General features: G+C 37.6%; 1 protein-coding gene across 2 annotated transcripts in view; it reads right to left on the reverse strand.

Annotated features, from left to right (window-relative positions):
• The window catches only part of RECK (reversion inducing cysteine rich protein with kazal motifs), a 113198-nt gene that overhangs the window by 75516 nt on the left and 14509 nt on the right, over positions 1 to 23173 (reverse strand). Inside the window, exons 4-8 of one of the 2 annotated variants that reach the window (XM_026702350.2) lie at positions 22840 to 22876; positions 17893 to 17978; positions 11507 to 11554; positions 2873 to 2906; positions 2334 to 2531 (exon numbers count right to left, since the gene is read on the reverse strand). In XM_026702350.2, the coding sequence (XP_026558135.2) occupies positions 2334 to 2531; positions 2873 to 2906; positions 11507 to 11554; positions 17893 to 17978; positions 22840 to 22876 (403 nt within the window). Of the gene's footprint in view, positions 1 to 2333; positions 2532 to 2872; positions 2907 to 11506; positions 11555 to 17892; positions 17979 to 22839; positions 22877 to 23173 lie in introns of those variants that run through there. The other variant, XM_087917685.1, reaches the window with a different exon arrangement.

Here is a 23173-nt window from a genome sequence, read left to right on the forward strand (position 1 = left end):
CATCTGCCCACTCTGGCTAATCATGCAATCTAGGCATTACTTATGTCAATGATGTTGTGTCTATCTCACAGGTGAGAATAGGAAAAGCATTTAAGGTATTAGCTTTCTTCTACAGAAAAATAATTATCTAATTATCTATTATCTAATTATCAGAAAACCAAGGTGTCAGTTTTTGCCTGGCATTATCATAAAATTCACAAATGGCAAATAAACGGGACTCCGATCAAACAGGTATGCACCTACAAATACCTTGGAGTGCAATTTCATACCTCTCTTAACTTAGCATGATCATTTTTCTTACTGAGCAAGGATTGCGCAGTGTACCTCAATAGCTAGTGTAAGATTTTACCATTCAAAAGGAGTCCATTCTGTTCCTGCAACTCACAGTGTCTACCAAGCTAAGAGGTCCCACAGTTTTTCTATAGCTTCCAAATTTACTCCTTTACAAAGCTGCCTATCATCCAAAATAAGTTTATTACAATAATTTCAATATTCCTATATAATAAAATATGACGTTATGATTAGAAACAGGGATAGTTCCAATAAATGCCAGAACACGATATATTTTTCTTATCTTCTGGCTAAAGTTAATTCTATTCCTTATAATTTTAGCCCCATCAGTATTGTTGTGGTCTGCCGGCAGTCTACAGGGCTGGCGGGAAGGAACATGGGTCAGTACTGTAGTCCCCAGTCCTGTGAGGAGGACTTGGACGAGGGATCTGCGTCCAACACAGAGATGGGGCCAGGGCCATCTGAGAGTTATGTGCTGACTCCAGAATCTGGCATCAGTGAGGCAGAGAAACAGGGGGAGCATGTTCTCAGTGTGCGCCTGCCAGAAGGCAAGAATAGTTAAGACATAAGGGACCACTCTGGAATAAGGCTTGGAGATGATTGGCCCCTCCCATAAGACATAAAGGAGAAGCAAAGGGACATGATCCTTTGCAGGAAGCAACTTTGTTCGTTCTGGTCAGTTTAAAAGCTCTGTGTTGACTTTGTGCTCTGTTTCACCTTGTACAGCTAATTGGCAATTTAGTTGTTGGCAGCATTTCAAGGGAGATAAAGGTGAGTGTTTATCAGCCTTATCCCGAAAAACTGTGGCAGGCTTCTGTTGGACTATTCATAAACTGTTTGGGACCCATTACAGGCTGTGAATGCATATAATTCACAGCTGTTAAAATAAAAACAAGGTTTTTGAGAAAAGCGTGTGATTGTTACTGTCTCAGGAAGCCTTGTCAGAACATGTATTTAGTGATTGTTTGAAATCATTATGGCTTTAAAAAGGCTCTAAATAAAATTCAGTTACTGGGCTTCTCTCTATGGAAGATGTATGCACATTAGGATGTTAGAACTGCCCTTAAGCAATAATCTGGTATACAGATTTCCAAACAAGTCTAAGTAAGGTGTCATACTCCACTGTTTATCACTGCCCCCAAAACAGTCTCCTCCAGTCACATACTGATCATCAATTCCAATTTTAAAATTTTGTAAGACCTTCATCTTAGCCAGGCTAGAAATTATGCTCTCACCAAGTGCTTCTTGGATATTTTAAGAGTTGGGGTTAGGTTTAGATGAACTCCTATTCATCTTTGGTAACATCCATGTGTTGATGGTTGAATAGAATCTCTGGGCCATATGCTATTATACTGTTCCCTCTGTGCAGGTATAGAATAGGTGGTACCTGGTTCAATAGTAGTAACTTTAAGAGCGACTAGGAGTCCTAGTAAACACTTAAATACAAGCCAGCAGTGTGCTGCGGCTGCCCCAAAACCCCAATGCAGTCCTAGACTGCATCAACAACCTTCATATACCAAGATCATGTAAAGTATTAATGCCACATTATACTTGGAAAAGTGCACCCAATTGCAGTCACCATTATACAAAAAGATGTTGAGATTCTAGATAGAGTGCAGAAAAGAACCACAAAATTGATTACAGGTCTGGAAGCTAAAACACATGACAAATTGTTGCAGGAACTAGGTTTGTGTAGTCTAACAAGGAGAACTAGGGGTAGCATGATAGCAGTCTTCCAATATCTGAGAGGCTATCAAAGAGAAAAGGGGATAGACTTATTCTGCCAAACACCTGAGGGCAAGAAGTAATGGATGAAAACTTTTCAAGGAGAGATGCAACCTACAGCTAAGGAGAAATTTCCTGATGGTGAGAACAATTATATAATGGGTGCTCCATCCCTTGAAGTTTTTAAAAAGAGATTGGACAGCAATTGTCCAGAATGGTATAGGGAATATTTAATCTGTAGAGGTTTTATTGTGTTATTTCCATGCATTAGTTGACCAGAATATTATATATTCAAAGTTTCTTTGTCATATACTTACTATCTGTTGAGTTTCTCATTGGATATGACTGTGTATAGTTATTCACACAATTCAGTAGCATTGGGCTCACAGAAACACAGTAATTTTCAAGTGTCTTTATCTGGGAAGGGCCTGGAGAAGTATCTGTTCGAAAGATTGCTTGACAGTATTCCCAGCAATTTGTTTGATGGCCAGCATAATTACAACAAACTGATCCCACTAAGGAAAAAAGAGAGAGATTTTATCACTTATTAATAAAAAATATATTCATTATTTGCTGATAAATTTGAATATACTATTCTGTTTAGAATCTCAGGAACTACCCAATATTGCTCTTACTACTATATAGAAATGTTTGGCCAAAAGGTTCTATATTTTGAAACGTATTTGGCCAAAGACTACTAAAATTTAGAAGAAATGCAATCTGTTCTGCTTGAGTCAGTTTTACATATGTGAAGCAGTTATATCATCTTGAAAAATTATTTTTAAAAGATAAAATGAAATCAAGGAGAGAATAAAAAAATCAAAATTCTGGTTTTTTTTTTAAATAAGATACTTACTTTCATTTTTGTTAATACAACTAAAAAGAGTGTTCTAAAAATAAAAACAAAAAGTATAATTAACAGCTAATAGTGAAAAAAAAATCAATGGTACATATACATGAATATGTACCTGGTAAACAAGAGAATCAAAATAAATTGTACCTATATATATATATATATATATATATTGCCACAGAATTCACGATATGCATTGGAAGCACATTCAAAATTTCATTTCCCAAAGCGAATAAAATATTTTAAAATATTAATTCAATATTTTAAATTTATGAATTAATCATAAATTAATTCTGCTAGAAAAAACAAAAATTCCATAAAACTATTTTAAATATATAGACTTTTTTTCAAGAGAGGTTTTTTTGTAATATATAAATTATAAGAAATGTTGTAAATGCAATGGATTAAAAATACCATTTTACAAATTCAATGGTTTTATTAATAATAATAATAATAATCCCTTTTTCTTTAGTTCTAATTATTAGTTGAAGCATTGTTTTCAAGTCTATTAATTTCCTTTTTCTTGTTTTATCCAACTATTTCCTGGCATTAATTAGATGTGCTTTATTTATAATATGTTCTAAAGTTGTGGGAGATGTTATAATTTGATTATAAATCTTTTTCTATAAAGGACCTAAAGGCTGCTTTCTCATTTATTTCTATACTGCTCTCTGGATACTACCCAAAATATAAACCTGTACTCATATTCATAACATAACTATATTTAAAAGTATAGTTTTAAATAACTAATATTTCTATTACAAGAAGAAACTATTAATGAACTCAATCATAATCACAATATCCCACTCACTAGTTAAAAGAAAATACACTTTAAAAACTCAAATCTCTTTCACGTCAAACTAAATTTTACTCCACTCTATAGTATTTTATTTTAAAATATTTTCTATTGAAGATTATCTAGCAACATTAAGAGATACTGATATATAATTTCCCCAAATCTAGAAAACTGAACTGGCAGTTGGTGTTGTAATGATTTTATCATGAAACTTATAAACAGACCTAAGATGTAACAATAGCTGTGCTATATAAAAGTATATAAACATGTAAGAAATATGGAAACAAATATGGAAACATGTTACCAAATTTAAGTTTATCATTTTTTACATTTCTAAATATTTTTGAAATAACTCTAAATTAAGGTTAAGAGAAAAATAATGAAATGATGTATAAGAAAAATAAAAGCAAACACAGAGAATAAGAATTAGGAAAAGAATGAGAAACGATCATTGCTTCACTCCTATGTTTGAAAACTTTCTTACCTTTCCTTTCTGTTCTCCAACAAAAATTGGTGAATCTCCTACAGTAATGTAGAAATCCAGAAAAGAGAAGGAAACACACATGATAGAAGAGTAGTATAATACAGAATTAGAAAAGATAAAGTTCAAGTTGAAGGCTATAGTTCAGAAGTATTCAAAATTGTGACCTCAGTAACAGAAAAGCCCTATATTTTCAAATATGTATTTTCAGCAGAAATTGAACTATTATCAGCATTCTTAGTTTATTGGGCATAACTAGCTAGAATGTATCGTGTACATTTTAGTCCACTTTTGCAGAAGGACAAAAAAGCTTTAAGCAAAAATATATTTTAGGGTCAAAAACAGTATCCTGAGTAGTCAAAAAAACATTTATTTGCTTGCATCTTGCTTTTATTATTTTATAAATAACTCAAGTTATTGAACATATCTAATGTACTTCCTTCATCCTATTTTCTCCTGAACAACAAACCTATGAGATGAGTTGGGCTGGAAAAAGACTAGAACTCAGTCTTCTGCTTTCTAGTCTGGTACTTTAACCATTAGGCCAAATTGACCCTTATAGAGGAAAATTAAAATGGCATATAAAATGAATTATCTTGGAATCCTAAAATAAAAACTTCTTCCAACTTTTTACTGCAGCTTCCAAAATTACATATTTGTCACTTGAGTTATTATATACATCTCTTGATATAACAATTTTAGCAATAAACTTGCTGATCAAGAATCTATATAGAAATCTCTAAATTTTAAGAAGCTGTAGCCCCATGAAATTCCATGTTCATTATTATATTTCTTATCCACTGTTCTTTTTTTAATTGATTCTGTGAGATCACAGTTCTATTTAACATAGAACAGGTGAATTCAATCAAGTAAGATAGTACTGAGAGTCAGATGAATCTTCATGTTGACTTATGAAGCAGAGATTGGTGCAGTGAACAATTCTGAACAGGAGGGGGCTGCAAATGGATCTGTGTACATTATATGTAAGATAATGTTTCTTTCAGCTTCTCAGAGTTTCAGAAACAGAATGTTCCCCTCAATGTGTTAGGCCATTATTGTACAAATAATCCTCAACTTATGACTACAATTGAACCCACAATTTTGATCATGTTATTGTGGTAGTTAAGCAAGACTTGCAGAGCTCAAAGACCACAATCCTAGCTCTCCTTTTTAGGGCCCCATGAGTCATTAAGAAACTGTAAGGGAAAGCTCAGGAAGGGAGGGGTCCTTGGGAGGCCCAGCACCAGTTCTGTTTGCTGCTGGGCCTAGCTGACTGAGGCCTTCTGATAAGCAGCAGATTTTCTCAGCCCTGTGACCCTAGCCAATTGAGGTCTTCTGGGAATGGAGAAAGAGGAAAAAGCAAGTCTTCTTGGAAAAGGGGAGAGAGCCTAACTGGCCAAGAGCTTCTGGGAGTGGGAGGAGGGAGTTGCAACATTCATAAAATAAGTGTACCATCAAATACCCAAATTTTGATAATGTGAGCATCAGGAAGCTGCAATGGAAGAACTTTGGGTAGGAATTGTAAATCCCTTGTTCCATAGTAGCATGGGTACTGAAAGAACAGTCATAATTTGAGAGCTATCTATATGCCTATTTAACCATTTATAGTCCCTTCATCTCCAATAGATGTAAATACAAATTTTAAACTGTTCCTCCACCTCCCCGTTTGTTCTTTTTTTTTTTCAATTATCCACGATTCCTTTGTCTGTTTAGATATCTGATCTATGCCTGGAATGGGAAAAGACAACAGTGAATCCAATAAACAAAACCTAGAGCTCATACTCAGATGATTGTAGTAATATAAAACATTACAAGAGGCATTTTTTCAAAGGATTCCAGGGCAGTTCTGACACTGCATTACGAAAAGGTGAGGCTGGGAGCAGGCTTTTGGCTTCCACTCCATTTTTTCACAGGACAAAGCTAACCCCATATGGCCCAGCAGAAAGGAATGTTTTGGCATGTTCCAGTTCAAGAGGAACTGCTTTATTTTTCCTTTTGCTCTTTTTGCAACAGAAAATCACCCCCAATATGGCCCCTGGGACGATGCAAAGGAGATTTTAGGTGCATTACAATTCCTGTAAGTTGCTTTGTTCTTTTTTGCCATGTGAAACTTTTTTGCCAGCAGCCAGGCCAAGCCTGTCTCAGAAGCAATGAGAGCAAGAAGGCAGTAAAGAAGGTCAACTAGGGCAGCGAACTGCAAGACTGAATGGATCTAGGAATATGGGGTGGTGAGGATGACTGGGAGAGGTTTAGGGCAAATGTGGATTCTCATGGTCTGGCAAACAATCCGAGCCATGTGGTTCTGAAGCTGCTTGGCAAGGCAGGATGAATGTCAAAAGGGAGAGATGGATGAGGAGAGATAAATTAATATGGGAATCCCTTTAATTTACTGAAGTTCAAGGCTGGGGGGACTTAGCCTGGAATAGCCTATATCAGGGTGAATCTTTGGCTAAAACTGGGGAAATTGTTTAATAATGTCAATGAGAATTGTAGTAGCTAAGTGATACGATTAGATTACATCGTGTTTTACCAGTCAAATTTCTTATCCTAATTTTAGTCATATGTCAAGGATAGGTAACAGATAATCAGAGTTGGAAGGGACCTTGTAGGTCATCTAGTCCAATTTCCCCACCCAAGCGGGAGACCCTACACCATTTCTGACAGATGGCAGTCCAATCTCTTCTTAAAAGTCTCAAGTGATGGCGCTCCCACAACTTTCAAGGGCAAGCTGTTCCATTGGTTGATGGTTCTCACTGTCAGAAAGTTTCTCCTTATTTCCAGGTTAAATCTCTCCTTGTTCAGTTTCCATCCATTATTCCTTGTCTGGCCTACAAGCGCTTTAGAAAATAGTTTGACCCCCTCCTCTCTGTGGCAGCCCCTCAAATATTGGAAGACTGCTGTCATGTCTCCCCTGTTCTCTTCACTAGACTAGCCATGCCCAGTTCCTATAACCGTTCTTCATATATTTTAGTCTCCAGTCCCCTAATCACCCTGGTTGCTCTTCTCTGTACTTTTTCTAGAGTCTCAACATCTTTTTTATAAAAATGGTAGTGACCAAAACTGAATGCAGTACTCTAGGTGTGGTCTTACCAAGGCTTTATTGAGTGGTATTAGTACCTCACTTGATCTCAATTGTATCCCTCTGTTAATGCAATTTAGGATTGCATTAGCTTTTCTGGCTGCACACTGCTGGCTCATATTTAGCTGGTTGCCCACTAAGACTCCAAGATCCCTCTCACAGTTACAGCTATGGAGCCTGGTTTCACTCAGTCTATATGTGTACTTTTGGTTTTTCTTGCCTAAGTGTAGGACTTTACTTTTCTCTACATTGAATTTCTGAGATAAAATATTTGTATTTTAACTTCCAATGATTATTACGGAATCAGTTATAAGTTGTGAACTACCAAAATAGCAAAAGTCTATTTCGTGGCAAATGTTTAAATTACAATTCATCAAATGGTTTGGTAGTATTTCTTCAAATTAAAAGCAAATTTTCTAAATCAGGATTCTAGGAATAGAATCTTTTGGTTTAATCTAAAGCTTTGCAAAACAATAAGACTGTGATTAAAAAGGAAACTCTTTTGCCTAATCTAATCTAATCTAATCCAATCCTAGATTCTATTGTAATATCAACTAGTTTAATATCCGGTATGTAGTTAAGTATCCATCAATACATCTGAGAAACAATGCAAAACCATTGCTACATTTTTTTTCTACCCCCGGATACTTTTTTCACTATACCCAACACAAAAGTCAAGACATTCTTTACAAACATATTTTTTCTTGCTTCACCACATTCAGTTTTGATTCTTTTTCTAAAAAAAAATGATGCTATGGAAAAAGTTCATACTTTTTATGCATTTTAATAAAGAAGGCTTTTATTTAGAAAGTAACTGCTAGCAAGAGAAAAGAACCTTTTTAAAAGTTACCAATTAGCTAAATCTCTAAAAGTATGTTTAAAAATACTGGACTTTATTACAGTAGTCTAGGATTTATGGCTTCCAACAAAAGTTTAGGAATTTCTATCAACAATTTTCTTTTCTTTTTTACCAACTTTCAGCCTAGCTCATGCCACTCCTGGTAAATTTCTTTTTGCTTTCATTTTCAGCTAAAGTATTTGTCATCAACTCCTGTTTGAAAAAAAGGTCCATATAATATATTTTCCCTAAAGTGTTTATTTAAAAAAGTTTATTCAATAAAAGGGAAAATTATAGCTGAATCTAAGGAGGGCTTCTGGACGAAAAATTAGAATGTCAAAGCCACTCCCTCCTAAAGTGAGGAACTGATCATTTCCAAGATCCAGTAACCACATAACAACATCAACTCTTTTTAAAAGCCAGGAATGTATGGATCTAGTCCACATTTGGCAGAAATAGAATAACAACACCACATATATTCATCAATTCACAAGTACAAAAGTGTCTGTACCATTTTCAACAATGTTTTGTAAATAAGAAGCTAATAATAAATGGTATTGATAATAATTGTTAACGTGCTTTCTTATAGCTATAAGTTAATATCAAATCAGACAAATACAATAATATTAAAATCAAAACATTCATCACCTTAAAATGAAACAATTCTAATAGCTTAAAACCAGGACAGGAAATAAATACATTGGGTATAAGAGTCTTTTTTATCATGGCTCCTGCCCTCTGGAACATCACTGGAAATGAGATCTACCGCACCCCTTGGCCTTCTGGAAGGGTTTCAAAAGTTGGCTCTACCAAATGGCTTGGGGCCCCCAATGAGGGAATTCCAAACTGGAGTTAGCTAGTGGATTAAGAATACCCCTATCTCATTCATATAGTGCATCAAGCTTGCGTTGTCACAGTGGTGTCAAGTGACTTTTCTGCCCCTTAGCTAAACTGGACATCGGCATGACCAGTGTGACACATCTGGCCCATGGACCATGAGTTTGACAGCCCTAATATATTTACCCAATTTCCTGTTATTTTAAATGTTTTAGTGTTTTTTAATGTTTTAATATTTATTCTTCTGTTTATGATGTTGTAAGCCACCCAGAGTCACTCAATTGTGAAATCACCAGCACATACAATAAGTACAACTAGTTTTCAAATTATGACTGGTAATTTAACAAAGTTCACAGTTACAAAAGCACAGAACAGATGTTCTATGGCCCATAAAGTACTTCTGGGCATCATAAAACAACATACTACTCTTGGCCACAAGATCATATTTCAGGCACTTGGCAACCTGTTCATAGTGGCAACCAATTGTCAAGTGCCCTGCGATTATGAAATCCGTTCTCACATCATATCAAGGATTTCCCTTCTTCCATGCAGGAAGGGAAATCCTCCTGCACACCAGAGGGATAAGCCTAAAATCCGATGAAATACTAGAGAAGATTGACAGTTTTGAATTCTCATTCTGAGAGAAGGATGCTAGCAAAATAAGAGGATTGCAGAAGAGAAAGCTAAGGTTCAGAGCCTTTCAAAATGCTAATATTTCAGTATTCTGAAATGTTGAGGCCCAAAGTCTTTCAAAATGGCAGTTTTACTAGCAATTTCTACTCAGAGGAAGAGATCTAGAAATCAGAGATCTAGAAATCTAATGAAGGAACTTTCCAAACTATTTCAAGAATGGAGCTCACATGAAAGATAGAGTTAGGAAACAGAAAGATAAGTGGACCAGGGTATGGTGGGATGAACAGAGGGTCCATGTGCCAGTGTACCTAGGTGGCAGATACCTCTGGCCTGTACCAGATTTTCACATGCCCATGGGGATCTGGCCTCTCTCATCCCAGGCACTCTTGCCTGCTTAACAACTGCAACAGGGAGTACTTGAATTGCAATTGTTAAGTGAGATGGTCACATGGACACCTTGCTTAATGACCACAATTACTTATGACCAAAATTCCAGGATCCATTATGGTCATAAATCAAGGACTGCCTGTGCAAAGGCCTGGTGTAGAAATAATTTTCAGCTGACACTTACTTACAAAACATAGAGCCAGCTGCAAATGAACACAGATGAAATTCCATAATTGGAACAACTCTACTAAGAATGCCTTCTGTCAGGTTCCATAAATCAATTTCTGCTAATTCAGACCTAGTAAGAAGGCATCCTCACAAGGTAATTATCACTACATATTGCTCTTCAATTTACTTTCTTTTATTTCTCATTCCATGGCCATTTATAGTATTATTTTAAACGAACAGGCCATAAATCTAGTGACGTAGGATCTAGTCCACAAACATACTATAATAAAAGTCTGTAGCAGGGATATCAAACTCAATTTCATTGAGGGCTAAATCAGCTTTGTGTTTGACCTTGGCAGGCCGGGGTGAGTGTGGCTGGCCGCAACGACCTCCTGCATCCCTCTGCCAGTGAAAACAAAGCTCAGGGAGCCGCAGGGCTCCTCTCCCAAGCTCTGTTTTTGCTGGCAGAGAGATGCACGAGGCTCTTGTGGCCAAAAATGGGGCTTACAAGGGCCGCACGCAACTCTCCTGAGCTCCATTTTTGTTGGCAGAGGCATCGCAGGCCAGTCCTTTGCTGTTTCCAGGGCAGCCCTGCGGGCCAGATTTAAGCACCCCATGAGCCTTGAGTTTGACACCCCTAGCCTGTAATATTTTTATTGCAACGGACTAACAAAACCTTGCCTGGAACATAGTCTTCCCTTGAGTGGTAGGGAAAAAAAAGCTGGAAAGGTGCACGCAGAAAACCCAGTTTTAGGCTGGGCAAAGAGGTAGAGGGAGCAAGATTAGCATGGCTGGTAATAAGAATGAACAGTGCCAATAAGCATCCCATTCAAGGTTTGAGCAACATTTTAAAAGCGTAATATGCCTTCTTATTCAAAACATCAAATACAAAAGAGAGCTTATATCAGTTCTCAATCTTTTCTTTACTACAGCCCCCCCTTTAAATACCTTTTATGACCATGGCCATGGACCCCCAAGACTTAATTTAAGATTTAATTCATAACATTTCTTTAAGCCTTCGCAGATCACCTATGATGATATTGTAATCTGCCAGGGGTCTGCGGACCACAGATTGAGAACTGCTTGGTTATATACATCAGATCAAACACAAGCATTTATGGCTACAATCTTCCAGATTACAAGAACATATAATTCATGATTCAAGGTTTTGTTGGTGTATAGGTTATATGAAATTATTATATTAAAAAGAAAATAAAACATTACAGAGCAAAGAGGAAGAAGCAGGAAAAATACAGGTTCACTTTGCTGGCACTTATTTGCAAATCAGATTGCCAAAAGCTAACCTAATAGTGTTAAAAATAGCATGACCTTCTTCTACAAACTATAGACAGACTTTATAATCAATCTATACCAAATAAGACTACTTATGAAGAAAATAATATCTGCAAAATGCTTACCTCATATTCTTTCCTGCAAATTTTCAAGATATCGTTTTTTGAAGATGCCTAAAATAAATTATATTATCAATATGTTTTTCAGACTATTCAAAAACAGAATTTAGAAAGTATATAGATAAGAATCGTGATAATTTTAAAATGTCACCAGCTATATTTCTACTATAGCACTACATCTGAATCATTTACTGTGCATGATTCTAAATCTTGGAATTTAATCAATCCTTCCAGTTCTGGTGGATGGTGACAATAGCTGGGAGATGCTAATTAATTTAGGAACTCAGATGCTCACAAAAATAGGGAGGAAGAGACTTGAAAAGGTGCCTAGTCAACACAAAATAAACACATATACAATGTCTAAGATTCTCCCCTCCCTGTATGCTGCTAAACATATCTTCTATCATATTAGCCATAGAGGCACGATAATGAATGTGGTCCAAGAAAATACAGAGAGCTGCAGGTTCCTCACCTTTAATCTTAATTTTTCAGTTATAAATAAAACTACAAGACAGAGTAAGACTCTGAAAACCACTTCAGTAAAATGGTTAAGGTGCTGACCTAGAAATCAAGAGTCTGGCTTCCCTTAAGTATAAAAGCTGGTTGACTGACTTTGGGCGAGTCACTCACTCTAAGTCCAACCCATTTCACAGGGTTGTTTTGTGGGGAAAATGTGATGCAGTGAGGGTGAGGGTTCATTTTCCAAGCTTGTGGGTTGGTTTCCAACTGTTTCATTACCAGGCTAAGTAACCTCTTCAACAGAGTTAAACTCCACCGAAGGTGTTACCTAGTTTAGTAATGAAACATTCAGAAAGCAACCCATAAACTCAGAGAATGAACTTTCACCCTCATCCTACATCCAAGCTACAGATATTCGCCACTATTGTAAATATGAAGCAGTATTTAATAGGTTCCCCAATGTCAGTTACAAGAAAAAAATAATAATTTTACATATAATAATTATTGTCTGTTCACAATATCCCCCCCTCCATGTAAATACCCCCTCGTTGTGGGAGAGAAACTTATATGTTCTGTTAAGGTTGAGAGCTATGCTGGAGGTATGCCACTAGAGTCACACAAGCCAGACAGGTCTCAACTAAGGAGCCAGATTAAGAGTATCCACAACCCGTTTACCATGATAAGACAACAGGAAAGGAATTCCATACCAGATTGGTCATCACGTAGGTTAACATGAACCACGGCAGTTGCTGTCCCTGGGCAGCTGTCAAAAACTGAGTGACAGGGCTGGAGAAAGACCCGGTGATCTACTTCACAAAAAACTTGCCAAGAAATTTCTATGGAAAGGTTCTCAAACATATCAGATTGGGTTCCCAACGACAGGACAAAAGGAATCTTAGTTGTTGAGGGAACCAGAGGTGTTAGTAATTGTCTGTGTTGTACAGAGATATATCAGATGGCCACCTGGAATGTCGGAGTAATGAGGCAGGGTAAATTAGATATTGCCAAATGAGAAATGATCAAGTTGGAAATTGATCTCTTTGTGTCAGTAAGCTACACTAGTCAGACAGGGACTTTTTCTAGTCTGAGGATTTCACTGTCTATTATTCAGGACGTGATACCAGGAAAACAAATAGAGTGATGTTTATCGTAAGCAAGAAACTTGCTAGAGCAGTGGAAAGCTTCTCAACTGTCGACGACCAAATTATAACCATTAAAATTCATGCCAATCCCCTCAACATCACAGTTATCCAAGTCTATATCCCAACAATTGCCGAGAGCTTGAAATAGAGGGCTTTTATGCCATAGATCAAGAAATTCTGAAACAAGTACCCCCAAAAAGACATTGTTTACATTTTGGGTGACTTCAGTGAAAAAGTTGGCCAACAAGCAGAGACAGGCATCACTGATCATTTTGGGCTGGTGAGAGGAACAATGCAGGTGATTGTTTGGTACAATTTTGCCAAGAAAATCTATTTAGGACCATAGTTACATGGTTCAAACAGCACGACTGCCGCTTATACAGTTGGACCTCACCAAATAATCAGTGAGATCCATAATCAGATTGACTATGTCCTATGCAGTTACATATGGCCAGTTCAATCCTTGTTCTTGATATATCCAAGTGCTAAATGTGACTCAAATCATTAATTGTTGCTGGCAAAGATTAAAGTCAAACTAAATCAAAAAGGCATCAGCAAAGTTTGATGTCAACAAAATCACTACTACATATGCAACTGAGAAAAAAAATAGATTTGAATTCACTGCTAAGAAGATGCCTGATAGCAGGAAATTCAAACAACCATTATTAGAATTGCAAAAGAATACATACCATATAAGAGCTAGACAAAAAGTGCAAGTTGCTCTCAGATGAAACCATCAAAATAGCTAAGCAAAGAAAAGCAGCCAAGAAAAGAGGCAAATGGAAAGAAGCAAGAAGAGTGAATGTAGCTTTCCAGAGGCAAAGGAAGGACAATGAAATTTACTGGGACAAAGGACCATATGAACAGTTATATGAGGAATGCTTTTGTGTAAATCAAAAAGATATAAGCACCTTTTGTTGCTCATAAAGGTGTCATTAAAAACAAGCAAGGAAAAGAACTGTCCAACCAACAAGGCATCAAGAATTGGAGAAAATATACAGAAGAACCGTATACAGGTAGCAAAGGGGCCCAGCCTAAAGATGACAAGAAAATAGAAATAGAATTGTCTATCCTTGAACAGGAGATCATATGGGTGATAAACTAACTGCCAAGCAACAAGGCTCCAGGTGTTGACATTATCCCTGCAAATTACCGAGAGCTGTATCACCAGTGTCATTAGAGACATGTCATCAAAGGATTGGAAACACTCAGTGTTTAAATTTATTTAAAATTATACAACAATAGCACCAACCTTCAAAATGGATTACTAGATTACCAGCTTCCAAAGGGGTCATGGCACCCACGACCATGTTGAAATTAGCACTGGATTATGGAAAAATCTTGTGAATATCAAAAGATCATTTAAATGTTTCATCAACTATAAGAAAGACTTCCATTGTATGGATCATGAGAAGTGATGGAGAGTCCTACAAACTTGAGAATATCAGCAGATTTGGTCAAGTAAGTGAAATCTATGTACACAAATCAGAAAGCCACCATATGGAGCTACTGATTGGCTTAAGATAGAGAAAGTTGCATTCCTTCCCCTTTCTTAATCAATCTGTATGTTAAAATGCCTCATGAGGAAACTAGATCTTGAAAAATCAAAATTCAGGATAAAGATTGGAGAAAGAAACATCAACAATCTTTCATATACTTTGATATACACTTTCCTTATTTCTCTAATGAATTTAACGTTTTGAAGAGATTGCTCAAAGTGGTAAATGCAACACAAACATAAAATGTCGGATTGCACTCTGTCGCACACAAATCATGAACATGAGCCAAATATGGAAAAGAAAGGCATCAGTTTGGCAACCAAAGGTAGGTTAGTTCAGGGATTCCCAAACCCTGGTCCATGACCAACATCAGGTCCTAGCATGCCAGAAACCGGCCACACCAATAAGTGATGCCCCATCCATGGGATGCAGTCAGCACGAGAAGCCTTCAGTTGTGGAAAAACCACCCTCCAAAAGATTGTGCCCAAAAGATTGTGGGTCGCTGGGTTAGTCTACTTTATTGTGTCCTCCATAGCTACATATGGTTGTGAAAGTTAGACCTTAAAACAGCACGAAAGGAAGAAAATTGATTCATTTGAGCTAGGGTGCTGGAGAAGACCCCTGCATATTCCTTAGACAGCATTCACTGAAGAAAGCAATTATGAAGCGTTAGTGATCCAACATGATGGATGAACACTATCAAAGCTGACATCACCCAGAGCATAGAAAAACTCAAAGAAGCAGTGCAAGGTCGAAGATATGGAGAAACCTGGGCCATAGAATCACCAAGAGTCGGGCATGACTCAACAGATAATATCATCATTATCACAATATGGAGTCACAGCTGCCAAATCTTTAGCTCCTATTGGCCTTCATACACAATACATTCTTCCCAAGAACCTAGGATGTTGTAATGTATCCATGTATATATATGTGGAGTGTGACCTTTTGCAATTCACAGATGGAAGTTTTATCAATGTGCAGATTTTCTGCTGTTCAACTTTTTTGATATGGCACACAGTGTGCTGATAACCACTGGGACCAATAAGGTACATTTACGGTATAATATTTTAATTTTCAGATCTTGATACTTTCTGATTTGCTCAAATTCTTTGTCTTCTTTTCTATTACTCCCTGGTATTGTCACATCAATTATTAACACCCTTTTCTTTTCAACCTTAGTTTTATTTGATGTGTTATGAGCCAAGATCAGCCTTTATTTAGAAATCCCACAATGTATTCGTTTTCAGCTACTTTTCCAACTTTCTCCAATTTTTCATTAAAAAGCATGTCATAATTTTTACAGGTACTATAGTGAATCATTTTGGCAATTGGTTTATATCATTATTTGAAGAAATACCACTCACCTGCAAGCAAGAATTAATGGCACTATAAAATAAAATAACTGAAAATGGAAAAGCTAAAGAGTTGTGGAACTTCAGAACAATTGTTATTTTTTTTATCCGCAGAAGCAGAATCTGAAAACTTTTTGTAGATTTCATTTTAAATTTCCATAGAAATAGTTCATTCAGAGTTCAGATTATATAGAACATGGAATATAGAATAACAGAGTTGGAAGGCATCTTGGAGGTCTTCTAGACCAGAGGTCGCCAACTGGCGGTCCGTGGACCACTGGTGGTCTGTGAGAAAATTTTGGTGGTCCGCAGCGTACCTTTGTCTGCAACAAAGGTGATACCGGTGGCAGATGGACTGATGCGCACACGGGAGATTGCGGCATTGGAGCCCTTCCCGGGTGTTCCCTGGCCTGCGAGGGGATCGGAGTTGGGGGAAAGGAACTTCTGAACTGGTGCTTGGTGATGGGAATCTGATGTCTGGAGGCCAATGAGCCAAGTGCTGAAGACCAGATGGCTGGCGGGGAGGTGGGGCAATCCTGCAGTTTCCCTAGCAAACCCGTGTCGTGGTTGCTGCCTCCTGCCTCCACGCATCGAGGAGGCCAAGCAGCAGCAGGAAGAGCACAGACCTCCTGAGCCGCAGGAAGCAGCTGCCAGCAATGCCTTCAGATGAAGATGTTGCGAAGGGGAGGCTTGACACCCCCCCAGAGCCGCAAAGCGTTCACTCCCCGTCTGGCATCCGCCAAGCCTCCTCCCACTATGGTTCTCTTCCTCCTCGCCAGAAGTGCTCACATGCCCAGCGGGAAAGATGCTTGGCAGCTGCCAAAGGGGCAGTGAGCGCTTTGCAGCTCCTGAGGGGATTGAGCCTCCCCCTTCCAACATCTTCACCTGAGGGCATCGCTGGGAGCCACTCAGCCTCTTCAATGCACAAAGGCAAGAGGCAACACCAGTTCAGAGGCTGCTTTCCCACCAACCCCACCCCCTTTCAGGCCAGGGAACACCTGGGAAGGGTTCCAATGCCGCGATCTCCCGCGTGCAATCAGTCCATCCACCGCCAATATTACCCATTGTTCCACGTCCCTGCCAGCCATCTGGTCTTCAGCACATGGTTTGTCGGCCTCCGGACATCAGATTCCCACTACCCAGTACCAGTTCAGAGGTTCCTTCCCCCCACACCTCCAGGGACAGAGGGGGGGAGGGGAGAGAGAGAGATGAGAGAGAGAAAGAGAGATGAGAGGTCCCAGTGTTTTATTTTCTGTGGGAAATGGGTCCAAAAGACTCTGAGTATTTAAGGTTGCAGAAACAGGCAGCCAAGCTAAGTGCCTGAAGGATCCCATCTCATCAGTGGGAGTCTAGGCACTTCAGCGAGCAGCATGCTGGATTCACATTAGTGGTCCGTGGGATTTAAAATTATGAATTTGGTGGTCCTGAGGTCTAAAAGATTGGAGATCCCTGATATAGACCAATCTCCTAGACTTTCCTTGGACTTGATAGAATGGATATACCTGATCATAGAAAGAATAACAGAACAACAGAATAGAATTGGGAGTTGGAAGGGACATCAGAGGCTCTCAAATCCACATGTCTGGTCCAACCAACATATTAAGCCAAAGGTAATTCTATAGTTTTGATTAATAAGCAAGTTCTCTAGTTCTGATTACTATACAGTAAGAAAGTGGGACACACTTCTCCTTAACCCCTTTCTGTAGATTACTGTTTTTGTAAGAACACATCCACTGAAAAAAACCATTTTGTGAAAGGAACTTACATGTTGCAATGCATCTTGTTCAAAACAATTTGTAGCAGAAAACATGGAGAAAAGACTTCAAAGAATAAAAATGTTTCAGAAGGCAGATCTGTGCTGTTAAATTTTGCTATTTTTTTTCTTATATTAGCACCATATATACATCCCCCAAAAGAGATAATCTAACAACACTTACCTGTTTACATGCTTGTCGACATTCTATTGCAATGGCTAATTCACAGCACCCTAAGCCAACCCAGCCATCAGATTTTTTCAAAACACCTTTGAAGAAAAAAAATACATTATGAAACCATTCTTATATATATATATTAAAGGTATATCCTTTAATTATCAAAAAACTCAAAGGCAACATTTTCCAAAACATTGCACTACAAATCTAATATATTGCTGCCAAAATAAACCACACTAAATTCAGGAGGCATTCTTTGTATATGGGTTTGGAAGTGCCTAATTTCTCAATCTACCCTGGAAAGGCCTTTGTTCACACTCACTTTTAACACCTGCCTCTAATAATGGATTAGTCTCTAGACAAATCCCTTTCCAGGAAAATTTGGGCTGCACAATGCCACGCAAATTGAAACTGCAAGCCTAGCTTCCTCTCCTCATTGTACAGAGAAATTTGCAGTTCTTGATTTTTTTAAATATTCACTGGATTGTATAAAAATTCTGCATTTCCCTATAATTTTGTCACCCTAACCATATCATGATATATACAACATGCAGCAGCACCCATTCAATAAGATATTGCAGAGATAATGCTGTTTCACATGACTCATGCTGGATAAGGATACTGTAATTTCCAATTACCATATATTTCAGAGTATAAGACACTACGAAGTATAAGATACACATTAGTTTGGGGGGAGAAAAATAAGAAAACAAAATCTGTCTCTGCCTACCAGCATCCATCAGTATTCATCTGGCTAGCATCCTTAGCAAACAGCCTGGTCAGCTTCAGCACCTTATCGCAGCCTGATTTAGCACAAGCAGCTGATTGGCAGGAAGATTGGCCTCCCAGAATACCCCAATCAGCTGTTCCCAAAGAACAACAGGTTCGCTGGTTGTGAGCGCGCATGCGCCTCTTTGGGGCAGAGAGGCAGCTTCTACCATGCAGCTGACCTTTTGGGTGTCGCATTTTTGGGCTGTTCCAAGCAGCAGCGATAATCCTGAACAGAGGCCAAAAACCCAAGGCATGGAGGAGGCGATGGTCTGTGGCAATCCCTGCAACCTGGAACAGGTCTAAAATGTGACGCATGGAAGGCGAAAATGGTCAAAAGGTGGGGGCCAGCAGGTGGGCGGGATTACATTTAATGTATAAGAGGCACCCTAATTTTCACCCTCCGGGGGGGGGGGGGAAGTATGTCTTATATTTTGTAGTATTCAGTTTGATTTTTAGATTTAATATTTTTAGACATTTTTTAATCCTGCCACTATTATTTTTATAAATAACTCAAGGCAGTGTTCATACCGAATACTCCTTCCTATTCCTATTTTCCCTACAACAAATCTGTTGGGCTGAGAAAGAATGACTGATTCAAAGTCATACAGCTGGCTTTCATGCCAAAGGCAGGATAGAAACTCTTTGGTTTCTTAACCACTGAAACGAACTGCTTCTCTAAATAACTACACTTAATTTTTAGCACAGTACTTTATCTTAGTAATATTTTCTTTAATGCTTGAAATTTAATGAAATATTTAATTTTTAATTAACCCTACTACTTTTTATAGATTTGATTTTATAACAGTTTATGGTTTTAGATTACTATCATTTAAGACAAAATTGAGATTGGAAGAAACCCCCCATCTTTAAAAAGGGAAGGGGGAACCTGGAAAATACAGACCTGTTAGCTTAATATTTGAACTAAATGTAACTGGCAGCATGACCATACCCCAAAATACCATAAATAGCTCTAGGTCAGATTGGAGAGTACTCAAATATAGAATAGAATAGAAGAATAGAATAGAATAGAATAGAATAGAACAGAACAGAACAGAACAGAACAGAACAGAACAGAACAGAACAGAATAGAATAGAATAGAATAGAATAGAATAGAATAGAATTCTTTTATTGACCAAGTGTGATTGGACACACAAGAAATTTGTCTTGGTGCAAATGCTCTCTGTATATACAAAAGAAAAGATGCATTTGTTGAGAGTCAGGAAGCATAAGGTACAATACTTGATAATAGTCATAGGGTACAATAAGCAATCAAATCATACTAGGAAACAGTCCATATAAATCGTAGGGATACAAGTGACAAAATTACAGTCATATAGTCACAAGTGGAAGGGGATGCACGACATCCAGACACTATAGCTCTGTCTGAGCTCTGTCTGTTCAGCATATTTTTAATGGCCTAAATGAAAATACTGAGAAAATGATTATCAAATTTGAAACTGAAACAAAATTAGAAATTGCTGGCATTTTAGAAGAGAAAGAAAAGATTCAAAAAATCGATACAAACTTCAAAATGAAATAGAAAAAAATATTAATTCCTATACTTGGAAAGAAAATTGGCAATTTGTTGCTAATTGAGCAAAAGCTCATTCCCTATGGCTTCTCACTTAGATTTCTATGCCAACTGGTATATGATGATGCCATGTGTATGGTTAAAAAAATAGTTGATGCGGAATACAAGGAGGAAATGGCTCAAGCACCATACTTATATTTATTAATGGTGCCCAGCCTATTGTTTACATAAAATTATGTTTACAAACACATCTTTCCACTCTGCAATACTGGATGCCAATATGGAAAAGAGAAAATTGTAATGGGTGAAAAGAATAACCATGAACAGAAGAAAGAATCATTTACTAAGGCAATGACCAAATAAAAGAAAGCTGAGTCTGAGGCAGAACAGTAATCCAAGCAAGTGTCTCAGACAAGATCTTCCTTTGCTCTAACAAAAGTAAAGGGAGAGAGGAGGGAAACACATTCAGGCTTGTAAGATTCTGTTATTATAACCTTATAATAAAGGTTGCATTGGTAATCCTGAAATTACGACCATTCAGTAGAGGTATGGCAAGCAACCCCAGAGTCATGCAGCCTTGCTTGCCACCCAGCATGGTAGGACACGAGGCGGTAAAAGGACAGATATGGGAGCGGAAACAGGTTTGGGGGGGGAGAGCTGGAAATAGTTCCTTACTTTACCAAGGCATGGGGCTAGGTATGACCAAGCCTAGAATAGCTTGGATTGAGGTAGGTACTTACTTAATGACCTAATGATTCTTGATTAATCACCACGACCAGGGAAAGCTGGGATTGTTGTCATACATTGATGCAATCATATAACATCTCAGTGTACAACCTCACCAACTTACTATTGCAACTCTAGTCCCAATTGTGGTCATAATTGAAGGACTACCTGTCCTCCAATTGTATTAGTATTCATGACTTAATTTCCTAGTCTGATCTACATTGGAGGCTAATAATTATAGAATCAATGGCTTACGTTTTTCTAAGATCTACTTTTTATGAGCAAGCAGACACTGAACTATACCTCTAATAAAGGTGGTCCACAAAATTTAATCTTTTTCAGCTATTACTGAGGGAAAACAGCTTAATATTTGGCACAAGTTGTGAGCTTTTGCTATGAAGTCTTACAAAAGCCTTGTGGATTGAAACTATCAGCAAGTTTAGCAAGTCAAACTTCTATGTTTTCTCTTCTTTAACACTGTATGCCATAAAGCTATCACTTATTTTTCTTATTCTGATGCGCATTCAACAAAAAATAAATTAGCAAGCAAATTAAAGTTTTATATATAGTAGTTTTAATAATTTTAGTTAGTGAGATCAGCTCAACAGGTTTTATAGGGATTGTATCTGTATTTTTATGCTGTTTTGTATTAGGTGTATTTTATACAGTTAAAATGTGTATGAAATAGATATTTTTCAATATTTTTCTTTTTTCCTTGCTCTGGACATTGACTGTAATAAAGTTTATTCTGCTTGTTGTTAAGAGCATTAACAAAAATATTTTCTTGGAGGAAGAAATCAATAGGGACATATGAAAGAAAGCAGATTGTTTCCATTCCTTTTCTGAGCAGCGCATCCCATTCCTTATCTAATAGGTGCACTTGGTTCTAACCTTCAGAAATCCTCTGGTCTCCTCCAGGTTGCACGGAACAGGTGCATTATTTGAAAATGGCAGAAGCATTATGCTCCTAATGCCTAATTCTCTAAAGTTACAATTTCTTCTCCAAATAGCAAGATTATTATTTAAACTAATTTCTTCTTTGTGAAAGAATGGGGCATACAGCTTGCAGAAGAAATACAATCCATGGCTTAGAAAAGAAGTGAAACATGTGACTTAGAGAAAGAATGAAGACCGTGTCTTGGAGAATGGTATGAAGAAACAAAGTTTCATGAATGCGGCAGAGTCTAAGGAGGAGCAATTGGAGCTTTGCGCAATGGTGCTGGCATGATTGCCTTTGGTATAGGATTGAGAGGGCATTTTTTTGTGGCAGCAGCAGCAGTACTGAAGCTTAAGTAGTGACTTGGAGGCAGTAGCTAAGATCTTTGGCCTTAGGCCCTAGACCTCTAATCAGCCCCAGCCACAGTACCGTCACTTAGGCCATAGGGTCTAGACCTCTATATCAGTTCCAGCCCCAGTACTGTTACCAGCTGTCATTGTGCAAGGAGCCAAAAGGGCATATAATGGGTGGGAGATAGAGGTAGCAGTCCCCCTGCAGTTGTTAAGTGTGGGTGGGCTGTCAAAATACTATTGATCATGTGACGGTGGTGGTACTACAATGGCTATAACTTTGGGTATGGATAAGTCCACTTTTTTAGAACTGTCGTAATTTTAAACAGTCACTGAATGAATGTTCATAAGTGAAGTTACACCTGTTCCATGGAACAGAAAGGAATGATACATAGGCAAAAAAAATGTGCAAGGAAAGAGAGGCTACTAGGCACCTATGTGTATATCTATAGCCACAGTTGTGATCAATGGTACCATACAAGAGACCTATATATTAAATTTTATGCAAAAAAATTACTTGGTATCTACTGCACAGTTGAGCTGCTCATGTAAAAAAAGAAACCCAAAAAAGTACAAACCTGATAATCGAAACATGAGTTCAACATCCTATTAAGTTTATACATAATAATACTCTTACCTGGCAAAGAGGAATTTATACAGCCCCAAACCTCTCTCTGTAAAGAACAATTTTATCATTACTAAGTAATAAAACAGAAATTTAAAGAAATATTTAAACAAGATAAATATTTGTATTGGAAACATTAGCATATTTAAAAGTATATGAATTAGTAGCGATTAAAGATCAGGCTAGAAACTTGGAGACCATGAATTTAAGTCCCCCAAATTGTACTTGGTTTGGGAAAAGCTGTACAAATTTTTTTCCATATACAGTATGTCAGAAATTAGAGGGTAAATTAATTATAACCTTCCTGAGACTTAACTAAGAAAGCTGTATGTACATAGAATACACA

Source organism: Pseudonaja textilis, chromosome Z (assembly GCF_049901715.1).
Source record: "Pseudonaja textilis isolate UNSWEBS1 chromosome Z, rPseTex1.2, whole genome shotgun sequence".
NCBI lineage: Eukaryota > Metazoa > Chordata > Lepidosauria > Squamata > Elapidae > Pseudonaja > Pseudonaja textilis.